The sequence below is a fragment of the Eptatretus burgeri genome, chromosome 10, assembly GCF_056783735.1.
Source record: "Eptatretus burgeri isolate ZD-2024b chromosome 10, Ebu_testis_v1, whole genome shotgun sequence".
Classification (NCBI taxonomy): domain Eukaryota; kingdom Metazoa; phylum Chordata; class Myxini; order Myxiniformes; family Myxinidae; genus Eptatretus; species Eptatretus burgeri.
The window spans coordinates 104050398-104075397 of record NC_140970.1 but is presented as its reverse complement, the minus strand read 5'-3'; the positions used below and the strand labels follow the sequence as shown (position 1 = coordinate 104075397).

At 45.2% G+C, this 25000-nt stretch overlaps 1 protein-coding gene across 2 annotated transcripts in view; it reads right to left on the bottom strand.

Annotated features, from left to right (window-relative positions):
• The window catches only part of KLHDC10 (kelch domain containing 10), a 69782-nt gene extending 49714 nt beyond the window's left edge, over window positions 1-20068 (bottom strand). The window contains exons 1-4 of one of the 2 annotated variants that reach the window (XM_085899774.1): window positions 19827-20068; window positions 19513-19734; window positions 19219-19373; window positions 1007-1149 (exon numbers count right to left, since the gene is read on the bottom strand). In XM_085899774.1, coding sequence (XP_085755900.1) covers window positions 1007-1149; window positions 19219-19373; window positions 19513-19734; window positions 19827-19893 — 587 coding nt within the window. In that variant the 5' untranslated portion in view covers window positions 19894-20068. The remainder of the gene's footprint in view (window positions 1-1006; window positions 1150-19218; window positions 19374-19512; window positions 19735-19826) is intronic. The other variant, XM_085899773.1, reaches the window with a different exon arrangement.
• Window positions 20069-25000: the final 4932 nt, after the last annotated feature.

Genomic DNA, 25000 nt, shown 5'->3' with positions numbered 1-25000 from the left:
TGTGTGTGTGTGTGTGTGTGTGTGTGTGTGTGTGTGTGTGTGTCCGTGGGCCCATCTGTAAGGAGGAACTGTTAAGTGCCTGTGTTCCTTATTAATTGCATTTCTCATATTCGGTTTTAACTCTGCTCTTTGTGCTCCCCTGCCCCATTATAAATAAACCCCCAATTGTTAAATGTTCCAGTTCGTTGCCGTGTTTTCTTCCATTGGCCCAGCACGGTGCGGGCTTGGGAAATAGTGAGGCCGTCGGTGCCGCAAGTTGTCATTGGGTCCGACGAACTTTGGTAATTCTGCTCGGTTACACCGGACCAAGGTCGCTAGAGTGACACGATTCGACAGAGTCCGTTGAGGGTGCGATTTCCCTGATAATTTGACGACGTGGGTACTTAGGTATATTGAAATTTGGCTATTAACCCAACCCCACGCCATCAGAGAATTGGCGAGCACGGTCCCTTAAGGGACCCGTGACCTTTCGGACTTATCCGAGAGTCACGACCTAAATTTCGGGGTGTTCGGTGGAGACGACCCTACTGCTCCCCCTAGTGGTCGTTTATGGCCACCGAACCCCGGCCCACAACAATACAACGTTCAACTGAAATCAAGTAGTTCCTCCAACAAACTGGCATCTGTCTGTCTGTCTACAGACAAAGTGAATCATTGCCTAACCCCAGTTTTGACATTGCGTGTACAGGCTCTTTCTAACAATAGGCTGCCATATATTGTCTGTTCATGAACCCTGTTCCCTTTCAGTCTCAGGAGCATGCTAACAAACATAACCACACAAGCACTTGCATCTGAAATGCTACAAGTCACCTGTATACAACGTTCAACTCCTCAGCATAAACATTACCAATTTCATTTTGCTCCGTGTACATTCATTCACTCCAATCCCATAGTCAATTCACTCAAATAAATTCCCTCCGCCCACAGACAGTACACATTCACTCTGAGAAGGTCAAAACAGTACAGGGTTTAATTACTCTCAAAGGAAATGTAACACAGGCCTCACCTCTCCCCTGGCAAATCGGCTTTCAATGGATCCATTTTGACCCACTCGTGGCTTTGTAGGTCCATGCGATGCAGGTCTGTGTTATACACAAAGCCCGTTGTACCACCAAAAACGTACAGGAAACCATCGATAATCACCATGGCCTATGATGGGATTTGAGGACAAGATAAATTATGTGTTGTCGTCCCAACGAAACATACGCCACCATAGCATCTCGTGGATCGACGCAATGGGAGGAAACAATAAACAAAAGCAAAAGCTTCACAGCAGTGGAGGTAATCTCACCAATGTCTACAACACTTCACAAGAAATATTTGGATACAAAAATAAATGCATAAAAGTAATTGCTCGCAAAGTTTGCCATTTTCAAATGGACGAGTAATACTCACTCTAGCCGAGAGTGAAACAATGGGTCTCGGCAATATGCTAGTATGACGATTAAGGTAAAATTATGACAAGGGCTGGCAGGGTAGCCGATAGGTACGCACTCATCTCTGAGCAGTCCGGACCTTGGTTCGAATGTTGACACAGCTATGAACTGTCGCCCTAGTGTTTCGCAGGCAGGGCGATTCATCAGTACGTGTGCGAGACATTCATTGGTTGGGTCATCTGGACAGATTGCATTTCAGCGCTGCACAAATTTAAAATCTTGCACAATTAAAAAATGGTGCTCTCAAAAATTTACATTTAATCTATTCAGATTTGACATAACCCTAACACCTAAAACCTTACTATCTAATCTCTACATATGCATCATGGTACATGTACTTAGTTCAGTTCAAATCTCATAGCGAATGGTACCACACTAACAGGAGTTTCAATGAACTTGACCTTTCAGTAACAAATATAATCTATCATGGATGGATGCACTGACGGAGGTTTTATAATAAACTTTAAGTTAAATCCCTTCAGCTGTTCTCAAGCATCACTTCTTTTTTTTTTTTTTTTTTTTTTTTTTTTACATGACATGACCTCTAACCTTTGACGCCAAAATCGAATCAGTTCATCTTTGCATCATAATATATACTCGTACTAAGTTTGGTCAAAATCCCATCACTGGTTCACAAGTTAGCACGGTAATATAATGTTTTACCGAACAGGAACTCTGACCTTTGACATCTAGCCCCCATCATCTGATCAGTTTATCTTTACATCATTATACATACTTGTATCAAGTTTGACTTGGATCCCTTGAACTGTTCGTAGGTTATTAGGGAAACGAAAACCCATCACAGAAGCATGGAAGGACGGACGGACAGCCGGTCGAACAACCCAAGAACATGATGTCTGGTGATTTTGTTAGTTGAGGCATTAAAAGAAAAAGAAAGAAAAAAAAAAAAAAAAAAAAAAAGAGACAGAATAGTAAATAAGTTGAATCCTGTTCTTATACGGGTACTCCAAAAAGACACCGACAACTTTGATTGTTAATAAATTAAGAACCACAAATGAGACAACGATACCCTTGGTGATGATGCAGAAACTCAAAAAGTTTACACTTCAATGTGAGCTCCGTTTGTCGTGTGCAGGACATCAAGGCGGTACACGAGTTCTTGCCATGTTCGCTCAGCATGTTTCCGTCCACCAGTGCCACCAGTGTGCGTGCAGCTGTGATCAGACAACAAAGATCCTGCAGGTTTGCCACCTTGGTGTTGAAGACACAGCATCTTTGATAAACCCCCACAGAGAGAAAAAAAAAATCAAGGGGGGGGGACAGGCAGTTGGTTCATCTTGGCCAATCCAGCGACCGGAAAATTTTTCATGCAGGACGGCTCGAATGACGAAGTAGGAGCACCGTCGTGTAGAAAAGGGATATCGGGTTGCAGGTCTTCAATCTGTGGGAAGGCAAATCGTTGAGGTCACTGTATCCTCCACAAAGAGAAATGGACCCACTAAGCAGTCATGGAGAAGGCCACACCACACATTGACCTTTGGACTGTCACGTATGTGTTTAATGACCACATGGAGATTTTCAGAGTCCCAGATCCTCACACTGTGCTGGTTGACCTTCCCCGATACATGAAAGCAAGCTTCGTCTGTGAACATGACCTTTTTCAGGTAATCTTCGTCATTACATCCTCTATTCGACTGAGCATTTCCAAGACAAACGTCTTGTGTTTGGGTCCATCATTTGGTTTGAGTTCCTGCAGAACCTGCAAACTTATTGGCATAAAGCTTCAGTCTTTTATACAAAATCCTGTGCACAGTGGTGGTTGGTAGTCCCAGCTCTCTGGATGCATGTCGAATTGATTTTCTGGGACTTTGTTGAAATGATCCACGCACTCATTCAACGTCTGCTGCACTTGTGCTTGCTCGACCGTTACTTTTCTGTTTCTGCCAACTTCCAGTCTCCATAAACCTTTTGTACCACTCTCCGATACTAGTCCGCAATTGCGGATTCCTTCCATACCTTGTACGGAAATTACGCAGAACTTGCGTGTCGGATCTCGCCTCGATGAACCATTCGACACACTGAGCTTTCTCCTGTGGAGTCGCCATTTTCTTTTACATTAAACAACCAGATCTGAAAAGAAAGAAAACTACATGAGTTTCTGTATCATATAAAACAAAGGGTATTGTCGTATCATTTGTGGTACTAAGTATATTAACAACCAAAGTTGTCCAGGTCTTTTTGGAACACCCTGTACACTGTATATAAAAAGGAGTCGTGCATGCGTGCAAATTGCACCCATTGGTTGGAAAGTTTGCTGACTGCACCCAAAATTTCTACATTTTACCCATGTAGAACCATTTCGAAGTTGAGAATCCTGTGGAACCCTTTAGAACCCTTTTTCACAAGTAGCACTTTTACTGTGCAGGTCACACAGATGTGCTATTATTTCCGACCATTTTCTCTCTAAAATCCTATTATAGCCTCCGCCACCGAAGGGGGTTATGTTTTCACCCCGTCTGGCTTTCTATGAACAGGAGATGCCGAAAAGTTGTGGACAGATTCGGACGAAATTTGGTGTACAGGTTGGGTGTGTGACAAGGATGAATTGATTACATTTTGGAGCATCAGATCCGGATACGAGAATTTCTCAATTTTTAAAGTGATTCTTCACCATTGAGGGATGGGGCCGAAAACGATATATAGCATGACATCTCAGAACGTTGTGTGCAGATTCAGACAAAACTTGGTGGATGAGTTGGTTAAGTGACAAGAACAAGCCAATTCGATTTTGGAGGTCCAGATCCAGACTCAGCCGACCAGTGGGATACAAAACGTAAATTGTCCAGCCTGGCGGAGGTATACGCTCTACCAAGTGCTGTTCCAGTTTTGTACTGCAACAGCTGTGCTTGGTGTCTACAGTGGAGGCGTTCAAGGTGAACACAATCTGACCTCGGGAGTAATTTCCCTGTCGTTGATGGGTGGGCTTCAGTGCTCAGGATACTGTTTGAACCCAGGTTATTGATTGCGTTCATGGTGCGGATGTGTTTTTTTGCAGTTGTCGCTGATTAATTTTTTTGGATGCAGTACAAAGTGGAGGCTCATGGAAGAGCGAGAACACAATGGATCAGGACGCAACAGGACAAAAGGAAGAATTAGGATGGGGAGGAAGCAACACCCCCCCCCCACCCTTAATGTGTGTAGGTGTCTGTGGATGGTTGAACATGTAGTGGCCTGAGTGAATAGGGTTCTCACTTGCAGCTGCAAGGAACTGCACAACTCTCATGTCCAAGTGGTCCTATATTTTGAACATTGTTGCCTCTGTGTAGGTACTTTATGGGTATTGTTCACGTGCAACTCTTGATGATGTGAAGGGCTTTGTTTTGTATTGCCTGAAGAATGTCGAGATGTGCGTTTGATTGGCTGAATAAGTACCGTAAATATATAGAGTCTGGCCAACTCAACAATGGGTGCCATGTTGCCTCCCTCCTCTGGCATAGCTGACAGTGGCACAATGCAACAGCCACACGTCTACGACCATATCACATTGAAAATGCCGGTTCTCACCCAATCACCAGAATTAAGCAATGTAGGGCTTAGTGAGTACAAAGGTTGTTGACAACTTGGGAATTTGAAGTGCTGTTGGCCTTTTACCCGTCGCGGTAGCGCAAGGCAAAGGGTGCATGCTAAAACACTCGGTGCCGCAATGCCAATGCCAGCCTGGTTTCCATATAATTATTTCGGCCAGGTGTCAATGTTGGTGTGACAAAGGTCATTGGCCCTGGATAGTTATCGACCTAAGGCACATTAGAGTGTATCAAACGCCCCCTTTTTTGCGAAAGTTTGAAAAACATAACGGCATAGGACAGATGTGTTCGAATACATGAAAAAATATTTCTCATTTTTTTCTTCAGAATTTTCGGTCATCATCTTGGGGGTCCACATCGAGGTCAAAGTTCAGACACGCAGCTACTGCGCATTTTTCAGAACAAGTGTTATTTTTCACTGTATCGTGATCAAAACTTAAATCTGGTGGTGAAATAATTCTGACACATCAATGTACTGCTCCTTTGGTGATGTTTCAGTGATATAGAGCCAATCAAATTTTCCGGGAAACTGTGCCAACAAATTACAAGCCAACCATGTTACAAACATCAAAGGAGCAGTACATTGATATGTCAGAATTATTTCACCACCAGATACAAGTTTTGATCACTATACAGTGAAAAATAACACTTATTCTGAAAAATGCGCAGGAGCTGCGTGCCTGAACTTTGACCTCGATGTGGACCCCCAAGATGATGACCGAAAATTCTGAAAAAAAAAAAAGAAATGTTTTTTCATGTATTCGAACACGTGTCCTATCGCCGTTATGTTTTTCAAACTTTCATAAAAAAGGGGGCGTTTGATGGCACATCGGCACATCGGCCAAAGGCGTAGCCTGCATTGATGGTCCAAGAGGAAGTGGGGAGGGTTCAAGTTATTTCCCCTTATCAAGCCCAATGCAGCAAATGGAGTTGGGGATATTTGCATTCATATTTTGGTGTTATCCATTCATATCTTTTGCGGGCCGAAACTCGTACCGGTCAAGTATTATTGAACAATCCGCATATGCAGTACAATGTTACAGAATATCGATTAGAAGGGGGGGGGACAGTGGTTTCCAGACACAAAATGACGAGGGGGTTGAGAACAGATGGACTGTTCACCCACCAAGAGGAACTGTGAGATGAAGAGAGAACAAATAGGGGGGGAGAAGAGCCCCGAGATGGAGTTACTTCAAGTCACAACACCTACTGCAGAGTTGGGGAAGGGGGGGAGGGGAGGTGTTGAATAATTACGATGGTATTGGCACGAGATGGTTGGAGAAGATAGGAGTCGACGGCGATCATACTACGGAGAGGGTGATGTGTGCCGTGAATGTGAAAGTCCGATGGCATCAGTATTTTGTGAAACGGATAACTTCAGCTTTTTCACGATAACACGCATTGCAGCACTCTTACTGCCAAGTTCACATCCACATTTGGATTCCCTAATCTCCTTCCTCAAATTTCCTGTTTCGTCTTCACGTATACAGTCGCTCGTGACCAAAAATAATGGCACCCTTGCACTTTTTTCAAATAACTCACAATTTTCTCGAAAAATATGTTGAAATTGACGAAAGTATTTTGTCTCCACAATTCTTTATTTCACTGTTAATATTACAGATCCTTTGTTTTTGATTCAGAACTTAATATATCCTATTATATCAGAAATTAAAAATTAATGCCATTGATAAAATTGACACCCTCAACTTAATATTTGGTATCACGGCCTTTGGACAAAATAACTGCAGCCAAGCACTTCCTGTGGCCATGAATGAGCTTCCTACACCTCTCGACTGGCAGGATGTCCCACTCTTCTTGTACAAACTGCTCCAGTTCTCACAGATTTGAAGGGTGCCTTCTCCCAACTGCTGTTTTCAGATCTCCCCACAGGTGTTCAATGGGATTTAGATCTGGATTCAATGCTGGCCACTTCAGAACAGTCCAGCGTTTTGTCTTGAACCATTCCTGGGTGCTTTTTGAAGTGTGTTTGGGACCCATGACCTTCGACATAGACCCAGTTTTCTGACACTGGGTGGAACATTGTGCTCCAAATTCCTTGGTAATCACCTGATTTCATGATGCCACGCACACATTCAAGGCACCCAGTGCCAGAGGCAGCACAGTAACCACAAAACATCACTGAACCTCTTCCATGCTTGACTGGAGGGAAGGTGTTCTTTTCTTTGAAGGCTTCAATTTGTTTTCTGGAAACATGCAGTGGGGTCCTCCTGGGTCTCCTTACCATACAACCCCCTTTCATCGAGTTGGCGATGGATGGTGAGAGTTGAAACTGTCGTACCTTGTGTCTGAAGGCCAGCTTGAATCTGTTTGGCAGTTGATTGAGGTGCTTTCTCCACCATTCGTACAATCCTTCACTGCAATCATCGATCAAGTTTTCTTCGGCGGCCTCATCAAGGGAGATTAGCTACAGTGCCATGGGCCTTAAACTTCCTGATAACATTACGTACGGTGGACACAGGAACATCAAGGGCTCTGGAGATGGATTTGGCACCTTGAGATTGTCCATTCTGGGCTACAAACTTGTGTCTGACCTCCTCAGACAATTCTCTGGTTTTATTTCTTTTCTCCATGCTCATTGCGGTTCACATCGTGACACAAAACAGCAGAATGACTCCTTTTCTCTATTCAAACTGGTTGAATGAGTGATTTATATATTGCAGGCACCTGAAACTCAGCGGAGGTGGGTTCAATTCCAAAGTGAAGGAGAATCACCTGCTTGAAATCAAATAGTTTCTCACAACTTCTAAAAGGTACCGATAATATTGTACGAGGCCATTTTAGGATATATGTGTGGAATAAGCTAAGATTTAGTAAGTTTTTCAGCGTTTTTTGTTTTGTTCCACTGCAAACCAAAGAAATACATATGTGGATACCAAAACATTTTATAATTTCAACAATTTTCTGGAAGAAATCGTGCATAATTTGAAAAACGTGCAAGGGTGCCAATATTTTTGGCCACGACTTTATACGCAGCCTCCCTCAATGAGAATAACTTGTCAATAGGACTGGCTTGTATAGAGCTCCAAAGCGATGACGTCATGTTGGCCTGACGATTGCTCGACAACATATTTTGCTGAGGACTTCACCCTCTGCCTTGACAACCCTCATCCTTCAGAGGCAGCCTACAGCCTCCTCCTTCTCTTTAGACCTCACCAAAATCATAAGATGGTAAAACACTTGGAATATGTCTTTCAATCCAGACATCTATCTCTCAGGTCAGGTAGGTCAGGAATGGGAGCATGCAACGGAGCAGCGCATCGCTGCATCCACTTTCCGCTGGGAGTCCAGGGACCTCCGTCTGGCCATCCCCCAAGCAGATGCCTGGCACATCCCCCATCTCCTTGAGATGCTGATCAACCTACTGCAACCACGAATCATGTGGTTGCCCCATTGACCTCCTCCACTCACGAGGCAGCCTCACTGAGAGAATCTGGTGAGCAGGATCAGCGTCAGGAAAACGAGCCACATGTCCATACAGCCGCAGCTGATGCTCACAGACAATGCAGGTAACAAATCTCATTTGAGTCTCTTAAAGCAACCGCTCGTTGGACACAAAGTCCGACCAGCGATAACCAAGGATTCTCCGAAAAGACCTGGTACCAAAGGAATTAAGTCTCCATCTCAGATCCCTGGTCAGAAACCAAGCCTCACAACTGTAGAGCAAGATTGTAAGCACCAGGGACCTGAAGACTCAGACTTTCGTCCTTCTGCACAGGTACCGACAGCACCACATCCCGTGATCCAGTGAATCCATGACTCCCCAGGCCCGGCCCAGAGACATGAACATCACTGCCAAGGGAAGTGAATCTCTCCATGACCTCAACATCCTCACCACAAACAGGTACAGACAAGATGTCATTGAAAGCCTGGATCTTAGTTTTGACCCAGGAAACCCATAATCTAAACAGTTCAGACTCCTCATTCAGCACCTCGAGAGCCCCCAAAAGGATATCCAGAGTCTCCGCAAAGATGACTGCATCATCTGCGAAATCAAGGTCAGAGATCTTGACATTCCCAAACGATGCCCCACAGCTTGATCTCTCCAACATCCTCCCCAGAATCCAGTCTATACAAGCTCTGAAAAGTGTGGGGGCCAGTACACACCCCTGACAAACTCCAGTAACAACTGGAAATAAGTCAGAGATGGTACCACCACATCTCAGAGTACTCTCAGTTCCAGAGTATAGTTCAGTAATCAGAATGACCAGTTTTGGTGGCACCCCACGAAGATCAAGAATCCTCCAGAGGGCATCCCAATTCACTGAATCAAATGCTTTGCAGAGATCAACATAGGCTCCATCAGCCCATTGTGAAACTCTCGTTGAGGACCCAAAGAGCAAGAATATGGTCAATCGTTGACTTCTTTGGTGCAAAGCCAGACTCCTGTGGATGCTGGTACTCAAGCAGATGGTGGCGAACCCCATCAATAATTATCCGAGCAAAGACCTTGCCCGGCACTGAGAGCAGCGTCACCCCTCGGTAGTTGTTGCAGTCCTGGCGATCACCCTTCCATTTCCAGAGAGGGACGACAAGGCCCCTCTTCCAGTCAATTGAGATGATACCTGTGTTCCAGGCAAAGCACAGAACTGCATGTAACGACACGAGTGCAGCATTTCCACCAGCCTTGAGAAGTTCAGCATGGATGCCACAGATCCCTGGAGCTTTACCCCATTTCAACTGGTTCACCGCAGCCCGTGTTTGCACAAACAAAGTTGGACCACAGTTGATTGGAGGGTCAGCAATAGGGATAGTAAGACCCCTGACATCCAACTCAACAGCTGGTGGATCAACCTGGTACAGCCACTCAAAGCAACCGGTTCAGCGGGCCTTCACTTCGGACTCCTCCGTCAAGAGCCTACCACCCTCTGCTCTTACTGCAGTACACCGAGGGGCGGGCTTGGTGAAACACAATGCAAGAATTCCGCTGTAAGCAGTATGAGAATCACTTGACCACAGGTGATGCTCTACCCCCTCACAGATGCCTCGCACATAGGCCTCCTCGTCCACCCTTAGCGCACGTGCAGTTTTTCACCTCAGCTCTGCCACCAAGCCTACCCTGTGAAGCTGGTCAATGGTATCCAGTGTCCCGAGAGACAAAAATTTTCTTTGCTCTATGGTAGGTTGCAAGACATCCACTGGCAACATCAAGGACTGTGGGATTAAAGGCACTCCACAACTCTTCAGAATTCCTGGAAGCACACAGACCCCCCAAATCCCCACTCAGCCTGTGTGCAAACTCCTCAGATACCCTCTCATCCTTGAGCTTGCCAACGTCCAGCCTCAGCTTGGATGGTACACATTCTCCTGGATTTAAGCTGCAACTTCAGAGTTGCTACAACAAGCCTGTGGTCGGTATTGAGGAACTGAGCACTCCGGTAGACCCTCCAGTTCTGAATCATCCTCCAGCGACCATCAATGAGCAAATGGTCAATCTTCTTTGAAACACCACTGGCGTTGCAATACCAAGTCCAGCAATAAACCTGTGGGCACTGAAACCATGAACCAGCCGCCCTAAGTCCACGACTTCTTGCAAAGTCAAGAACTTAGTGCTATCCTGGTTCACCAGTTCCAAACCATGGGGACCAACATACATCTCATAACCATCCCTATCAGTTCCAGTCAATGTATTGAAATCCCCCAATACGAGAAGAGTAACTCGCCTGGGGCACTGATCAACCACAGACTCGACCCTCATAGATGCGGCATAGAATGCATCCTTCACGGTGAGATCACTCGCCTCAGTTGGAGCATAAACAGAGACCAGGGAAATGACACCCAAGGAGTGACGAATCCTTCGTCTCATAATCCGCTCGTTGACCGGTGTTACCAGAATTATCATTGGAGTCAACTTATTGGACACAGCTACAGCAACTTCTTGGGCATGGTAACCATCAGAGCAACCAGACCAATAGTAGGTGTAATCACCCGCCATGATCTCGCCAATATCTGGTCTCTGAACGTCAGAGAGTGCGGCAGTACCTGTGTTCAAACGCTTGAGCTCAGATGATAACAGAGACAGGTGAGCATCCTCTCTTAGAGATAGGACATTTCAGGCACCCACCCAAAGGGACCGTCTCAGGTTAACCCAAGGAAACGGCGTCTGGTGGATGAAACCACAGCACCACCTTGACAAACACGACCGGAATCTGACGCTGGACGTTTACCCCCGTGGTTTTCCTCCCATCCTAAGGAATGGGGGTTACGAAGGCTTTGCCGCAATCCCGTCATCCGGTGAGCTGCCCTGCGGAGGGCAGCAGCACAGGAGGTACTCCCACGGAGTGGGTTAACAGATTTCCTTGCATTAGTTGGTTTTGCGGCATGAAGTGTGTTATGGTGGCCGGAGTGCAAATCATCCTGCCACCAACCTCCTAATAAGAAGTAACCCAACTGCAGGAGGACGTCCGCAGACATAGTGGATGGCAGACATAGGGCATGAGAAATGGATGGCCGTCGGCTCACAAGGAGCTCCTCCACTGTTTGACAGGTTTTGTGTTTAATCCTGCTGGGTGTCCATATCATACACCCTCCTCACCAGAAATCCTGATGGGGGAGACAGTTTAGTCACGGACAACCTGACCATGAAACAGTTTAGTACAGGTTCACATGTCATGTATATTCGGGCTTATGTGCCCTAATCAGGACGGTATTCCGATAAATATCTAACCAATGATGACAACATTCGTCGTTTAAACATCAGACACACCTCCTGACTTGGTGAGCATCACCGCAAATTATGTCCTACAGGTTAAAACCGCATAATCCACAAAGAATAACTGTCAGTTTGCCATCCAGCCGATTGTTCCCGGTAATGCAGCTCCGTTTGATGTTTAACTGATGTTGACCATTAAATCTTTGTCTGTTTAACAGAGTCGCCGGGCCAAGGCCGATGGATTGGAGGTGACGCTTTGGTGTCAGACTATGTCCCATGGAGATCGGGGAGTGCTCATCACACTCCACAAGTTTTGATATATATATATATATATATATATATATATATATATATATATATATATATATATATATATATATATATATATATATATATATATATATATATATATATATATATATATATATATATATATATATATATATATATATATATATATTGTTGCGGTTCTGGAAACCGCATGCCTCCAAGGCGATGGCATCCAACATGTCGTGGTCCCAAGACAGTTATTCCATTAATATACGTTTACATAGTCCCTTCCCTTTTGTCTAGTGGGTCAAATGGGAAGTGCGTTGTGGGGATCTCATAGCTAGGTTGCTAACACCATTAACTTCATTTCTACTTATTTCTGAGGTAAATCCGAATTTGCGTCCAACACGTGTAGTGCGTGCCGTGGCTGCGAGGAAACGATACCCTCGGAATAACTTCTGCGGGGGAGGGGCATAGAAAGGCCGTGACAACGGCACCGCACGAGCATTCACAGTGCAAAGCTCCCGTCCTCAAGCGATCCCTCAACCAAAAACTTTTGCGCAAGTTATACAGTATGCTCGGCAGCTCGAGATGATAGTCTCGAGCTTCCGATGATCTGGGATGAGATTGCTGGTTGCATTGAAAAGGCATATGAATGAATATCTCTTAAAGAGGCTGTACGGATGTGGTTTTGCACAACACAGAAGCAAATGAACGACAACAACGCCACGTTGTGCATGATACGGGCGGCGCATTCTGTTCGACTTATTTCTGGATTTAATTAGATCGGCTTCCTCTTTTCCTTCCAAACCCCCCCATCTAATTATTATATCCAATCATTCCCCTCATTGCTGACACAGATCTGAGTTGGCCCCGCACACACAATTGCAGAATCGGGCGAGTGCTGATCACGTGGGCCATGACGGATCCGCGCGTACTGCACAAATCGTGCATGGATTTATCCTAACACTTCACCGTTGGTCCTCGCTGGCGGCCACGGGTGTTCCCCACAGATGGCAGACGGTTTCTCGCCTCTCCGGCCAGTGAAGCCGTGTTTAGACAGAGGCAAGTTGTACAGCGCGGGCCACGTGGCGCATCACGGAGCAGGCACATTGACCAGCACTGGTCGGGGGCGCCCAGGCAGGCATGCGGGACCGACGCTGCCCTCAGCCGGTCGTCGGGGCACGGTCCAGGGGTTGTTGCAGGGCAGTTCATGGCGCGGGGTTCGGTGTGGGCGATTCATATGTCGTGAGGTCGGAGCAAGACATTTTCACGGCATGGGGCCGCCTGGCCGGAAGGGGAATGTTGCCGCTTCTGGCCATCGAGGCAGAGCCGCGCGGGGGGCCGGGGCCAATCAGAGCACCCGGTTCGGGTGACGATGCGTCGCTCCGGGTTGCATTGAATCCAGAGTGGGGGGTTGCGGGGTGCCCCTCACCCCGCGCCGCGGGGCCTATAAAGGTCAGAGCGGGGCCGTTTGTTCTCAGTCTTCCCTTCTTCGCCTCCCGCACGCGCTGGACTTTGTCATCACCTCGACTCCGCCATCAGTTCTCGCCTCAACTCCGCCCTCCCGTCATCGCCTCGACTCCGCCCTCCCAACTCAAGTCCCTCCTTCACACCGACGGTCGCGTCTCACCCCTAGCTGCACGAAGTGAGAGACGTCTTGCCAGCTGTAGGGGAGGTGTCGCACCACGGAGCATTCCCCCCAAACGTGTGGGTGGTGCATTCGGGCAGTCAATTGCACAAGGTACCGAGAGACAGTAGCCTCAACTCCTCTCCCTTCTTGCTTAAATAACTCTATCAGGTGTGTGTGTGTGTGTGTGGTCCTGGCGCCTGTCCACATAAGTAAGATTACAGAAGATTATAATAATAATAATTATTATTATTATTATTTCGCGTAAAGTCTGCTCTGTGTCTGCTTTCGTAAGTTGCTTGTAATATTGCCGCACCTCTCACATTTTTCTTTCCCTGCATAACACACCCCAATAAACCTATTCCCTATACCACATACCCTTCCTCACCTGCTTGTAAATAAATTATTATAAGAAATGTTCCCAGCTCGCTTTTGTCTTTTCCTTCATTGATCCAGCATGGTCAAAATACTAGCTTAGCCGGGACTTTATTCCCACGATCAGTTTATTTTAGCCGGTACGTCCTTGGCAGTGTCGCTCGGCTGCATCCGATGCGGTAAAGTGATCCGGTTCGGACAACGCGTACCGAGGGCGTGTTCCCCAGTAAATAAATCACGTGATTAATTAGGTAACCCAGTTAACCCAGAGACGGGAGGCCCTGCGTCACGCGGTTGAGTTATTGGCATCCACGGTCAGTTAGCGACCCGCCGCGTCACGGAATTATCCGTGTGCACCGGCCTACAATTCCGGGGAGTCTGTTGGGAGCCAAGATAGCTTCCCTCCCCCCTCCCCCCCCCCCCCCGAGTGGTCTTCTCACCCGATCCCCAGCCTGCAACAATATATATATATATATATATATATATATATATATATATATATATATATATATATATATATATATATATATATATATATATATATATATATATATATATATATATATATATATATATATATATATATATATATATATATATATATATACACACAAGCATGCACGCACACACTCACAGCAGCCAGAGGATTTACCTTGGCCTCATGCGTGTAATGAGAGGGTGAGTACGCAACTTCTGTGACGTCAACTCTTTGCACCGATTTTAAATTTGTTTGGATTGAACTAAAGTGATAAGTCACCTTATTTGTTTCATCCACCATCGCTTAACACTCGGTTCCTTCCAAAAACAAATGAAGCTGCAGGTACGACTCGATTGATGATTACAATCTGGAATGAAACACTTCCATCTTCACGAAGCGATCGTGGACATATTCTATGATATGGTGTACAACCAGGCTGTGCGTTGTCATGCCAACGTGATGTCACACTTCTATGGTCTATTGAATATCCTAGCTCTGCATGAGAGACGGTCCAAGAAACTAACTCACCGAACACACATAAGATTGGTGGTTTGGTTCTCATCCTTCGCGGATCACTTTCGCTGCCCATACAAGTCTTCCTTGTGCATCCCGAGGGAAACGATGCATCTGACGCCTATTCTCAAAACGAAAAGAAGAGTATCCCCCAAGTCACAAAGCAAAACCTAACTCACGAAAAATCATGATAGTAGGACGAAAATCCTGTTCTGGAGGTATCGTTTGCGGTGTCTACATTTACAGATGTAGGGAGGCAATATGGTGCTTTATTAGTAATAATAACTTTATTACTAATACAATAAATGCACACAAAGGGCAATTTCCAAATGTATGTCCGATTCTTTCTAAATTATCCTGTCTTTATTTTATGAAATCAGTCGTTGAGCTAATGTGTGCATTACTTTGATGTCATTGGATTCTAAACAAAACTTGCAAAATATTATCAGTGCCTGAATAACTTCAGTAATATGTGATGTATTGGTCATTTGAAGGGATCAACTTTGAAGCTTTCAAGTGGAAATTAACAGCTTTTTTGACTAATGGCCTGGCCACACTGACATTGCATTGCGTTGTGCTGCATTTTTGTAAGGTGTTTTGTACTGTGTGCTATAAATAGATTTAACGCACTGGTGTTGTTTAGCTTTATTGATGGGGTTGGAAGGACATGAAGGATTGCTATAAAACTAATGAGATTTCGTACAGTTATAGTACATGAAAGGAGCTTTCATTTGATGCCAAGCACGTATATTTTGAAGGTAGGCCACGTGATTTTTTTTGACCTGAAAAATCATGATATTTCATATTTTTCCCTTTTTGAAAGGGCCTAAAATAAAAAATAAATGCAGTAGACACCTGGTAATTCATATTTTGGTAGACATTTTAGTATTTTTTTTTTTTTTTTTTTTTTTTACACAAAAAATTACATGGGTGACAATAAATGAAAGGTACTTTAACATGGTTCAAAGTTGCCTGTTTCAGTCGTGCTATTTTGATTTTTACCATTTTTGAGGGTGGCTGCAGGCCTCATTTTTTCTGCAATGTATCTGGCTTTATTTTTTCTTTAAAATACCATAAAAGTTGCATTAGAAAAAAAAAATTTCATTGCTTTATCTCAAACAGATGCCAAGAAATGGGTTGCTGAAATTGAAGGATAATTAGGGGGTCGTTTTTCTTCAACCAACCTTGACACGCTCTAGGGGTCATATCTCAAAAACTCCTTGGAATACAGAACTAATATTTGACATTTTTTCTGTTCAATGTTTGTCCAACCCACACAAAAAAAAAATCATGAAAATCTGAGATGGTCGACCTGGAACTTTTCTGAAAATTTGTTGATTTGACACGGAATGACCCTTGTGGTTGAGGTTCGAACGCAGATCCGGTCTATCAGTGGGATACAAAACAAACTTTTCAGCCATGTGGAGGCTCTGTGCTTTATCTTTACTAGTGCATGCCCGTACGTGCAAAAAAACAACAACTTTCAAAACAACCACACAGGCCGTTCCTTCACTCTCGTAAACGACGACTGGATTGGGGCAGTGTGTTTATCTATAAATGCACATAAGAAATCGAGAAATTATTAGAATACAGTAAGTCATCACAATCCGGAAGTCCGTACGTTGTAACCCGTAATGGGGAACGCACTCTAACTTGGCCATAACTTGGGAACCACTTGTCCGATTAATTTCAAACCTTGAAAAGGCAAACAAACAGAGATTGCTGGAATTATAGATGGAAGATAGATACTGTGGGTGCAAAACGCCTACGCAACGTGTCCTGTCATTGGTTTGGTAAATAAATGGCCATAACTTGGGAACCACTTGTCCGATTAATACCAAACCTTGAAAAGGCACATACTCAGGTCCCCAGCAATATACCTGGCAAGTTTCAATTAGATCGGACCAGTGGTTGTCGAGAAACAGCGGTCACAGACACACACAGACTGCTGGAATTAAAGATAATCACTAATCAACCCCCCCCCCATGCCCCATCTCAGACCAAAAGTGCGCAACACCCCCCCCCTCACCCTCCTCCTTCCCCTTCCCCTTCCAAAGTCGACCCATCTTTGCTCTTGTCCTCCTCTAGCTCATAAAAACAAACAGGCACTCCCAAGTCAAAACAGTGGAATATAACTTTTTTTGCTCCCCTATCATGCTATCACTGACTTAAAAGAAACCCATCGACACAGTCACCTGTTCGACTCACAATTTGAGAAAATAGTCAGAAATGACAGCAAACCTGCATCACCTCCGCAGTAAAAGCACTGATTGAGAGAAAAGGTAATTATAAAGGGTTCCAAAAGGTCATTCGAAAGGGTTCCTAAATTGGCGGCCGGAGTATCAAAATTGTGGGTAGAATCAGTCAACCTATCTTAAAGTTTGATTGTAATCGCGATTTTTGTGACATTTGAGCTACTTTCATTCATCAAGCCATTACCAAATCATTAATGATGATCGAAATAATCAGTGATAGTTGTACGAGACACTGAATAATGAATATCTGCCTGGTGCTGGCTTAATGGTTCAGGTGGCGGGATTGGGATCCGAGGATCCCGAGTTCAAATCCCACTCGGCTGTTGAATTAACACCAGGTGGGGTTGACTCTGCCAGTCATCCTTCCGAGGCCGGCAAAAATGAGTGCCAGCATGCTGGTATCTTGTGTCGGAGAGGTGACCCGTCCAGGATTGTGTCCAATCGCCAAGGAAACTGCTTAAGCAGCAGCAACGCTCTGCACAGAGTATGGTCTCAATGGATGGATGGATGGATGGATGGATAAATTGTTCCAAATGCAAACCCATGGAACGCTAGACCGATGATCTCTGGGATAATACACCAACGTCCTAATGTATACACACATCCATCTGAACGATGGACAAATGATATATTGTTGCAGGGCCGGGTATCAGTGGCGAGCACGACCGCTAGGGGGAGCAGTAGAGTTGGCTCCACTGAACGGGAATTTAGGTCGTGACCCTCGGATAAGTCCGAAAAGCACAGGTCCCTTACAGGACCATGAATCGCCAATAATTTGACCGCGTGGGGTCGGGTCAATTGCCAAACTTCAACATACCTAATTATCCACGTGGCAAAGCTACCATGGAATTCACACCCTCGACGGACCTCGAACGGAACGAGCCGTTACCGTGCCTGAACCGTGTGTAACCCGAGCGGAGGTTACCGAGGCCAGTTGGTCCAAATGAACAATTTACTGCCTTGCTATTTCTCAACACACACCGTGCTAAGCCAATTAAAGAAACACAGAAACGAGCTGGAACATTAAACAGATATTTATTTACAATAGGCAGGCAGACACAGAGCAGAGTTATCCAATAAGCAATGCAAATAATGTACAACAAGAAGCACTTAACAACTCTACTTATCAGACGGGCTCACACACACCCAAAATAAATGATGGCCGCGGCCTTTATTGATACCCCCAGCTCGGAGGGAAGGTGAGCTGGAGGTAAGAGTCTGTCTTGGACCTTCCCGCTTTGTGCAGTTACACAGACTTCGAAACCACTGGTGGGACTCGAACCCACGACCCGAACTCCATGGCCCTCGTCCCTGGCTGCTCGGCCGCCGCACTGTTCGGTCATAACCACCACGGTGAGCCACCACATAGAACCGTAGACCGCAATCGCCGTGATCCCGCAGAACCCTCGTCGACCACCACTCTGCCGTCGCCACGATCACCGGTCTCCGTCCTCTTCTCTTGCTTTTCCCCTTCAGGTCCGAGTGATTTGTTTTCTCTGCACGCTCGCCTCCCATTGGCTGGGGTGCGCGTGCGATGCTCGCCCTTGGCTCATTGGGCAGAGGAAAACATTCCATGCCCCTTTTTTGGAGCAGAGCTTCAAGCCGAAGCGATGGAAGCCCCGCCGCCGTCTGCGCTCAGCACGCATGCGCGTGAGGAAGGCCGTTGGTGGCAGGAGCGAAGGAGCGATGTTGTTGTCGTCGTTGTAGTTGTTGATGATGTGGATGGATTCTAACTGTACACATACTTATTGAAATAACTCAGCTTAGGGACTCTGTCTGTTTGCGTGCACAAGGTTTCCAGATCTGTAACAATATCACCATCTCAAATGAATACATGACCGACGACACCATCAGATCTATCAATAACGCGTCGACCAAACTCGTCCAATCAAAAGAGATCTGAATCAGGTGCTTTCTGTGAAACATCAGACACCATGAATGGAATGGAGAGGAAAAAAAAAACCAATAATTATTTAACGGCGATCCTTCAACGGTCCCGTCCAACGGACACCTTGATGCGCATCCACTCGCCGGGCCAATCCCTACCTGACCGTAGATCTTGCTGGGCTTCTGGCCGTGACCCTCAATGAGTGACCATCGTCGTGCACCGAGTTGACACACTCTCACATCGTTGCTGCTACTCTCGCCGAAAGGAACCCCGGTGCCACCAAACGTCAGCAGGTTATTCCGATGCAACAGCACTGCGGCGGGGACCGGACGGAGCACACGCGACCTTGTGATCCACACCGCCGACACCGCTCGGACGTGGCAAGTCCACACCCATTTCGGACATCACACACACACACACACACACACACACACACACACACAAACACTCACTGGACATGGAGGCAAGCTCTTTGGGCGTGTATCCCTCGGTGTCGAGTCGCTGCCAGGTCTTCGTGGCGAAGTGAAAACGCCACAGCTCACGGAACAGGGGGAAGGCCGCGTTGCCGCCGCCGCCAGACTCCTCGTAGTCCGGGTTGTAGCCGCCGAACACGAACAGGTTTCCCGCATCGGCCATGCAGCGATGTCCGCTGCGGGGCGACGGCGCCAACTTCCCTACACGGCGGAGATTCGGGGTGAGAGGATGTTCAAGCACACGGCAAAGAAAGGAGGTGCGGCTCTCGATCGGACACGGCACACGCGTTTACCTGTCAAAGCTTCCGTGTTATGGTCGCTCAACTTGGTGAACATGTTTGGTGATGACACGACGTCCATGGTAAAGTGTCACCGTCACACTGCGGTCCTTATTCGAGCATCTCACCGGAGCCTGTTCGCTTCAACACGGCGCGATACGTCTGTTTTTTTTTATTTTACCTCCTCACGGGGTCTTTTAGAAATCAACGACTCGTCCACGTTCACGCAGCCAATCAGCAACGGTGTTGTTGCGCGATGATACTCAGTATGAACGTACGCTATTGGTCAAATCAACGTAACGGACGTGACGTATTGGCACTTAAATGTGATAATAAAATTACATTATTATTTATATCGACATTATATTAATTAAAAGGGTATAATATTGATAAAGCTAAACCTATAGGTATGTCGATGTCATCTCTTAGGGTTTGTGATTAAAAACGACGATCACGCACAAACGTGACGTTTCTGATTCGTCTGGACTCTATATAGTACTCGAGAGTAAAATGTGCATCGTCTTCGTATTTAAGGTTTTCAAAAAAAAAAAAAACCTACCAAAGTAAATAAAACTTTCAATTCGCTCACAATTATACAAAATATACCGGGTGATCCAACAACCCCGACAAATCGGACACGTCATCATCAGGGTTTATTTATTTAGATTTCAACTTCATTTTGATTAAAAATTAGAACCCGTTTCTCACTTCGCGTGCGGGGGTAATGTAAACCCCTGGAATCTACAGTTTAAAATTTATAATAGCATTTTGGGACTGGATATATATATATATAATATAATGGAGTAAGATAGTGTATGTAGGTGTACAGTATTTACAGTATGTATATGTATGTGTGTACAGTATGTATATTGTATATGTATATAGGTACAGTATGTTTGTATGTACAGTATATGTATGTGTGTACAGTATGTATATTGTATATGTATGTACAGTATGTATATTGTATATGTATGTACAGTATTATATTGTATATGTATGTGTGTACAGTATTATATTGTATATGTATGTATGCATGTACAGTATGTATATGATGTATGTACAGTATGTATATTATACATGTACACTATTATGTACAGTATGGCTATGCATGTACAGTATGTATGTGATTATATAAATGTACAGTATGGATATGTATGTGCAGTATTGTGTACAGTATGGATATGTATGTACAGTATGTATATTGTATATATATGTACAGTATGTATATTGTATATGTATGTGTGTACAGTATGTATATTGTATATGTATGTATGCATGTACAGTATGTATATGATGTATGTACAGTATGTATATGTATGCATGTACACTATTATGTACAGTATGGCTATGCATGTACAGTATGTATGTATGTGATTATATAAATGTACAGTATGGATATGTATGTGCAGTATTATGTACAGTATATGTATGTACAGTCTGTATGTATAGTATGGATATGTATGTACAGTATTATGTACAGTATGGATATGTATGTACAGTATGTATATTGTATGTGTGTACAGTATTATATTGTATATGTATGTATGCATGTACAGTATGTATGTACAGTATGTATATGTATGCATGTACACTATTATGTACAGTATGGCTATGCATGTACAGTATGTATGTGATTATATAAATGTACAGTATGGATATGTATGTGCAGTATTATGTACAGTATGGATATGTATGTACAGTATGTATATTGTATATATATGTACAGTATTATGTACAGTATACATGTATGTACAGTATGGATATGTATGTGATTATATGTACAGTATTATGTACAGTATATATGTATGTACAGTATGGATATGTATGTGATTATATGTACAGTATGTATATGTACAAGCCGGTAGGCAACGAGGGATCCACTTGGATCGAAGCGCTGGATACGATGCTTTTCATTCTGACTGATCCACCGACGAAGATTCATTACCAAGACGTATTGGTTCACATACAATTGTTCCTCTGCCTGGCAAGATTTTTCCTGTTGCGTATTTTGCCAACTGGCACTCCTCACAGGACTACCATTTGAAAAATAAAACCTAAATCAAAAATCGGCTCGAGTAAAATTTTCTAAACATCTCGAAGTGTTTAATCCCGAAGTCTCGTTTCTCCACATTCAAAACTGTAGGACAAGTATTGAAAATAGTGAACGGAGGTCGAGAAAATGTATTTTTTCGAATTTTGTGTATTTCAGCCCCGGCGCCCTTGGTGATCGAATCTGGAAAAACGCTGCGGTTCAATTTTGTAGTAGTTATTAAACTCTATCGATTCACCGAATTTGAACGTTCCGCCGTCGAGGGTTTCCGAGGTCAAGGTCACTTAACATATTCCCTGGTTCATCACCTTTCCGCATTCGGAGGGCTGCCATTCGGAAACTATGAGAGATAGAGGAACGTTATGCTGTCGCGATAACTAGATGGGGATGCAAGGAATAGGCAGGAGTTGGTCCGGTCGCTCTACCTATCAGAGAAGCCGCGCTACATTAGTTACCATTTGGGTTCTTAAATCGCGGTCTTTTGGCCGCTGCATAGCAACGGGTGGTTGCTTAGCAACGAAACTCAAACGCGCACACTCCCAGCCCATATGGCACCTGTTCGCCAAGTTTCATCAAAATCGGTTTGCTGGCTTGTGCTGTGGAGCCTCGCGTTGCACACACACACACACACACACACACACACACACACACACACACACACACACACACACACACACACACACACACACACACACACACACAGACGGAAAACCCGACAATAACGGATATCTGGCGAATCCCAATGTATGTACAGTATGTATGTATGGATGTATGTATGTATGTATGTATGTATGTATGTATGTACAGTATGTATATGTATGTATTGTTACAAATTTGGAATTCGATTGCACACAACATACAGGTTCCTTTAGTCAGCTATGTCGATAAGTGCTTGTTCCCGAGATAGCTCACCTTCCATTGTTTAAATGTTCAGAAATTGATTAGATGCGCTGCGGATCGATTTAATAGTTAGGGAACGAAACAATGGAGACGTCCCTCCCCCTCTTCTGTGAAGAGGAAGAAGAACCCTGCCATCCCGTGATTCATGATGTCAACAACTCCCTCCCACCCGTGGTTGAGTGGGGGATGGATCACGAGGGCATGAGTCACGCCGGGCGCGGGGGATGGGGGGCGGAGAAGGATAAGGACGAGATCCTTTCTTTGTTCTTGAGTAATAAGCTTTTTGCTTTGGCAGAGAGTAGTCGCTCAGCAGACCTTCGAGTCCTGTTTGGCTTGGGTTAGGGTAGAGGCCTTCGGAAGCTTTTTGCTTCGGCTGGCTCAGTGAGCTTCGGCTGCGGCCTGGCTCGGGAGGAGGATTTTTGCTTTGGTGGTTCAGTGAGCTTCGGCTGCGGCCTGGCTCGGGAGGAGGCTTTTTGCTTTGGTGGTTCAGTGGGCCTTCGGCTTCTGTTTGGCTCGGGAGAGCTTTTTGCTTCGAGCTGCTTTGTTTGGAAGAGAGTTGAGCCAGTCGCTCGGCTCGAGCTGCGAATGGTGGCTTCTTCTTCTTCTTCTTGGTTCGTGGAGCTCTTTGTTCTCCGTTTGGTTCCCGGCTTGGTAAGACTCATCGGCCTCTTCTTGGAGGTGGTTCCTCGGGGAAGCGACGCATCGACGGGAAGGATCGGCACCTCGTCTCACCAGCACGTGTTGAGAAGCGCGGGAGGATTCGCGGGAGCTCGGGAGGGATCGCGGCTCATGACGATTGGATCCAGCTCGCTCTCGCTGGAGCCCGGGTCCGAACAACTAGAAGACCACACGAGGTGGAGAGCTTCGAGGTCGGTTCTGGGTTTCAGCTCACCTGTCCTCCGAGCTGGAGCCCGTTATTCAAGGCCTCAGCCACCATTACTTGGGTGTGTGTGTGTGTTTGCGTGCGTGTGTCCATGGGCCCGTCTAATAAGTAGGAAATTGTTAAGTGCTTTGTGTGCTGTAAATATTTGCATCACATTTCGTATAGTCGGTATAGTTCTGCTCTTACGTGCTTCCCTAGTTCCCCATTATTATTAATAAATACCCCAATTGTTGAATGTTTTCAGCTCGTCGCGTCGATTCTTTCATTGATTGAGCATTTCGTGTGTTGGTAGTTAGAAAGCCGTTGGTTTGCTGTAAAAGGGGGACATTTGGACCGACGGTTCTCGGCGATTAAGCCGCTCGGAATCGCGCATGGGACAGGCTCGCCTCTGCGGTTTGTTCCGTACAAGTTCCATCGAGGGTGGAATACCCCGGTAGTTGGATCACGTGGGTATTTAGGTACGTTGAAGATTGGCAATCGACCCTACCCCATGTGATCTACCGATTGACGTATTTCGGTTCTTGTACAAGGACCCGTCGCTCGGACTTATCCGGCGGCGATCTATATTCCGGGCGATCGGTCGGGCCAACTCGACTTGCGGCTCTGTCAGAACGGTCGCTTGCCGACGACCCCCGGCCCGTAACAGTATATATATATATATATATATATATATATATATATATATATATATATATATATATATATATATATATATATATATATATATATATATATATGTATATATTGTATGTATGATTCAGATGGAGCCTATCAATGGGATAGAAAATGTAAACTGTTCAGCCTGGCGAAGGTATGCGCTCTACCGAGTACTGTTCTCGTTACCCTCGTCAGAGGAGAGGAAACTGCTTTTGGGTCCGTTGATATGTTTGTCTGTTTGTTTGTCCAGACAGAACGTGAGTACTGTATGTGTATGAATTGCAAAAGACCCTGTAAGACCTCTAAAACCCTTTTGACCCTTCACAACCCCAAGACCCATTAAGACCATGAAGGCCCAAAATACCGAGAGGACCCAAAATACCCAGAGGACCCAAAAGATCCTGAAGACTCAAAAGATCCCGAGGACACAAAAGAACCAGAGCACCCAAAAGACCCAGTGGACCCAAAACACCCCCCCCCCCCAAGACCTTTTCTGAACTCGAAGATCATTTTGACTGCAAAGAATCCCATGTTATCCCATGAACTCTGGATCCCATGAAACCCTTTAGAATCCTGAGATCTTTAAGACTCTTTAGATCCTCTTCGACCCTTTAAAACCCCGAAGACCCATAGACTCCTCTCTACCCTTTTTGACCTTCATAATTTTCGGACCTTTTAATATCCTGGAGACACCTTTGA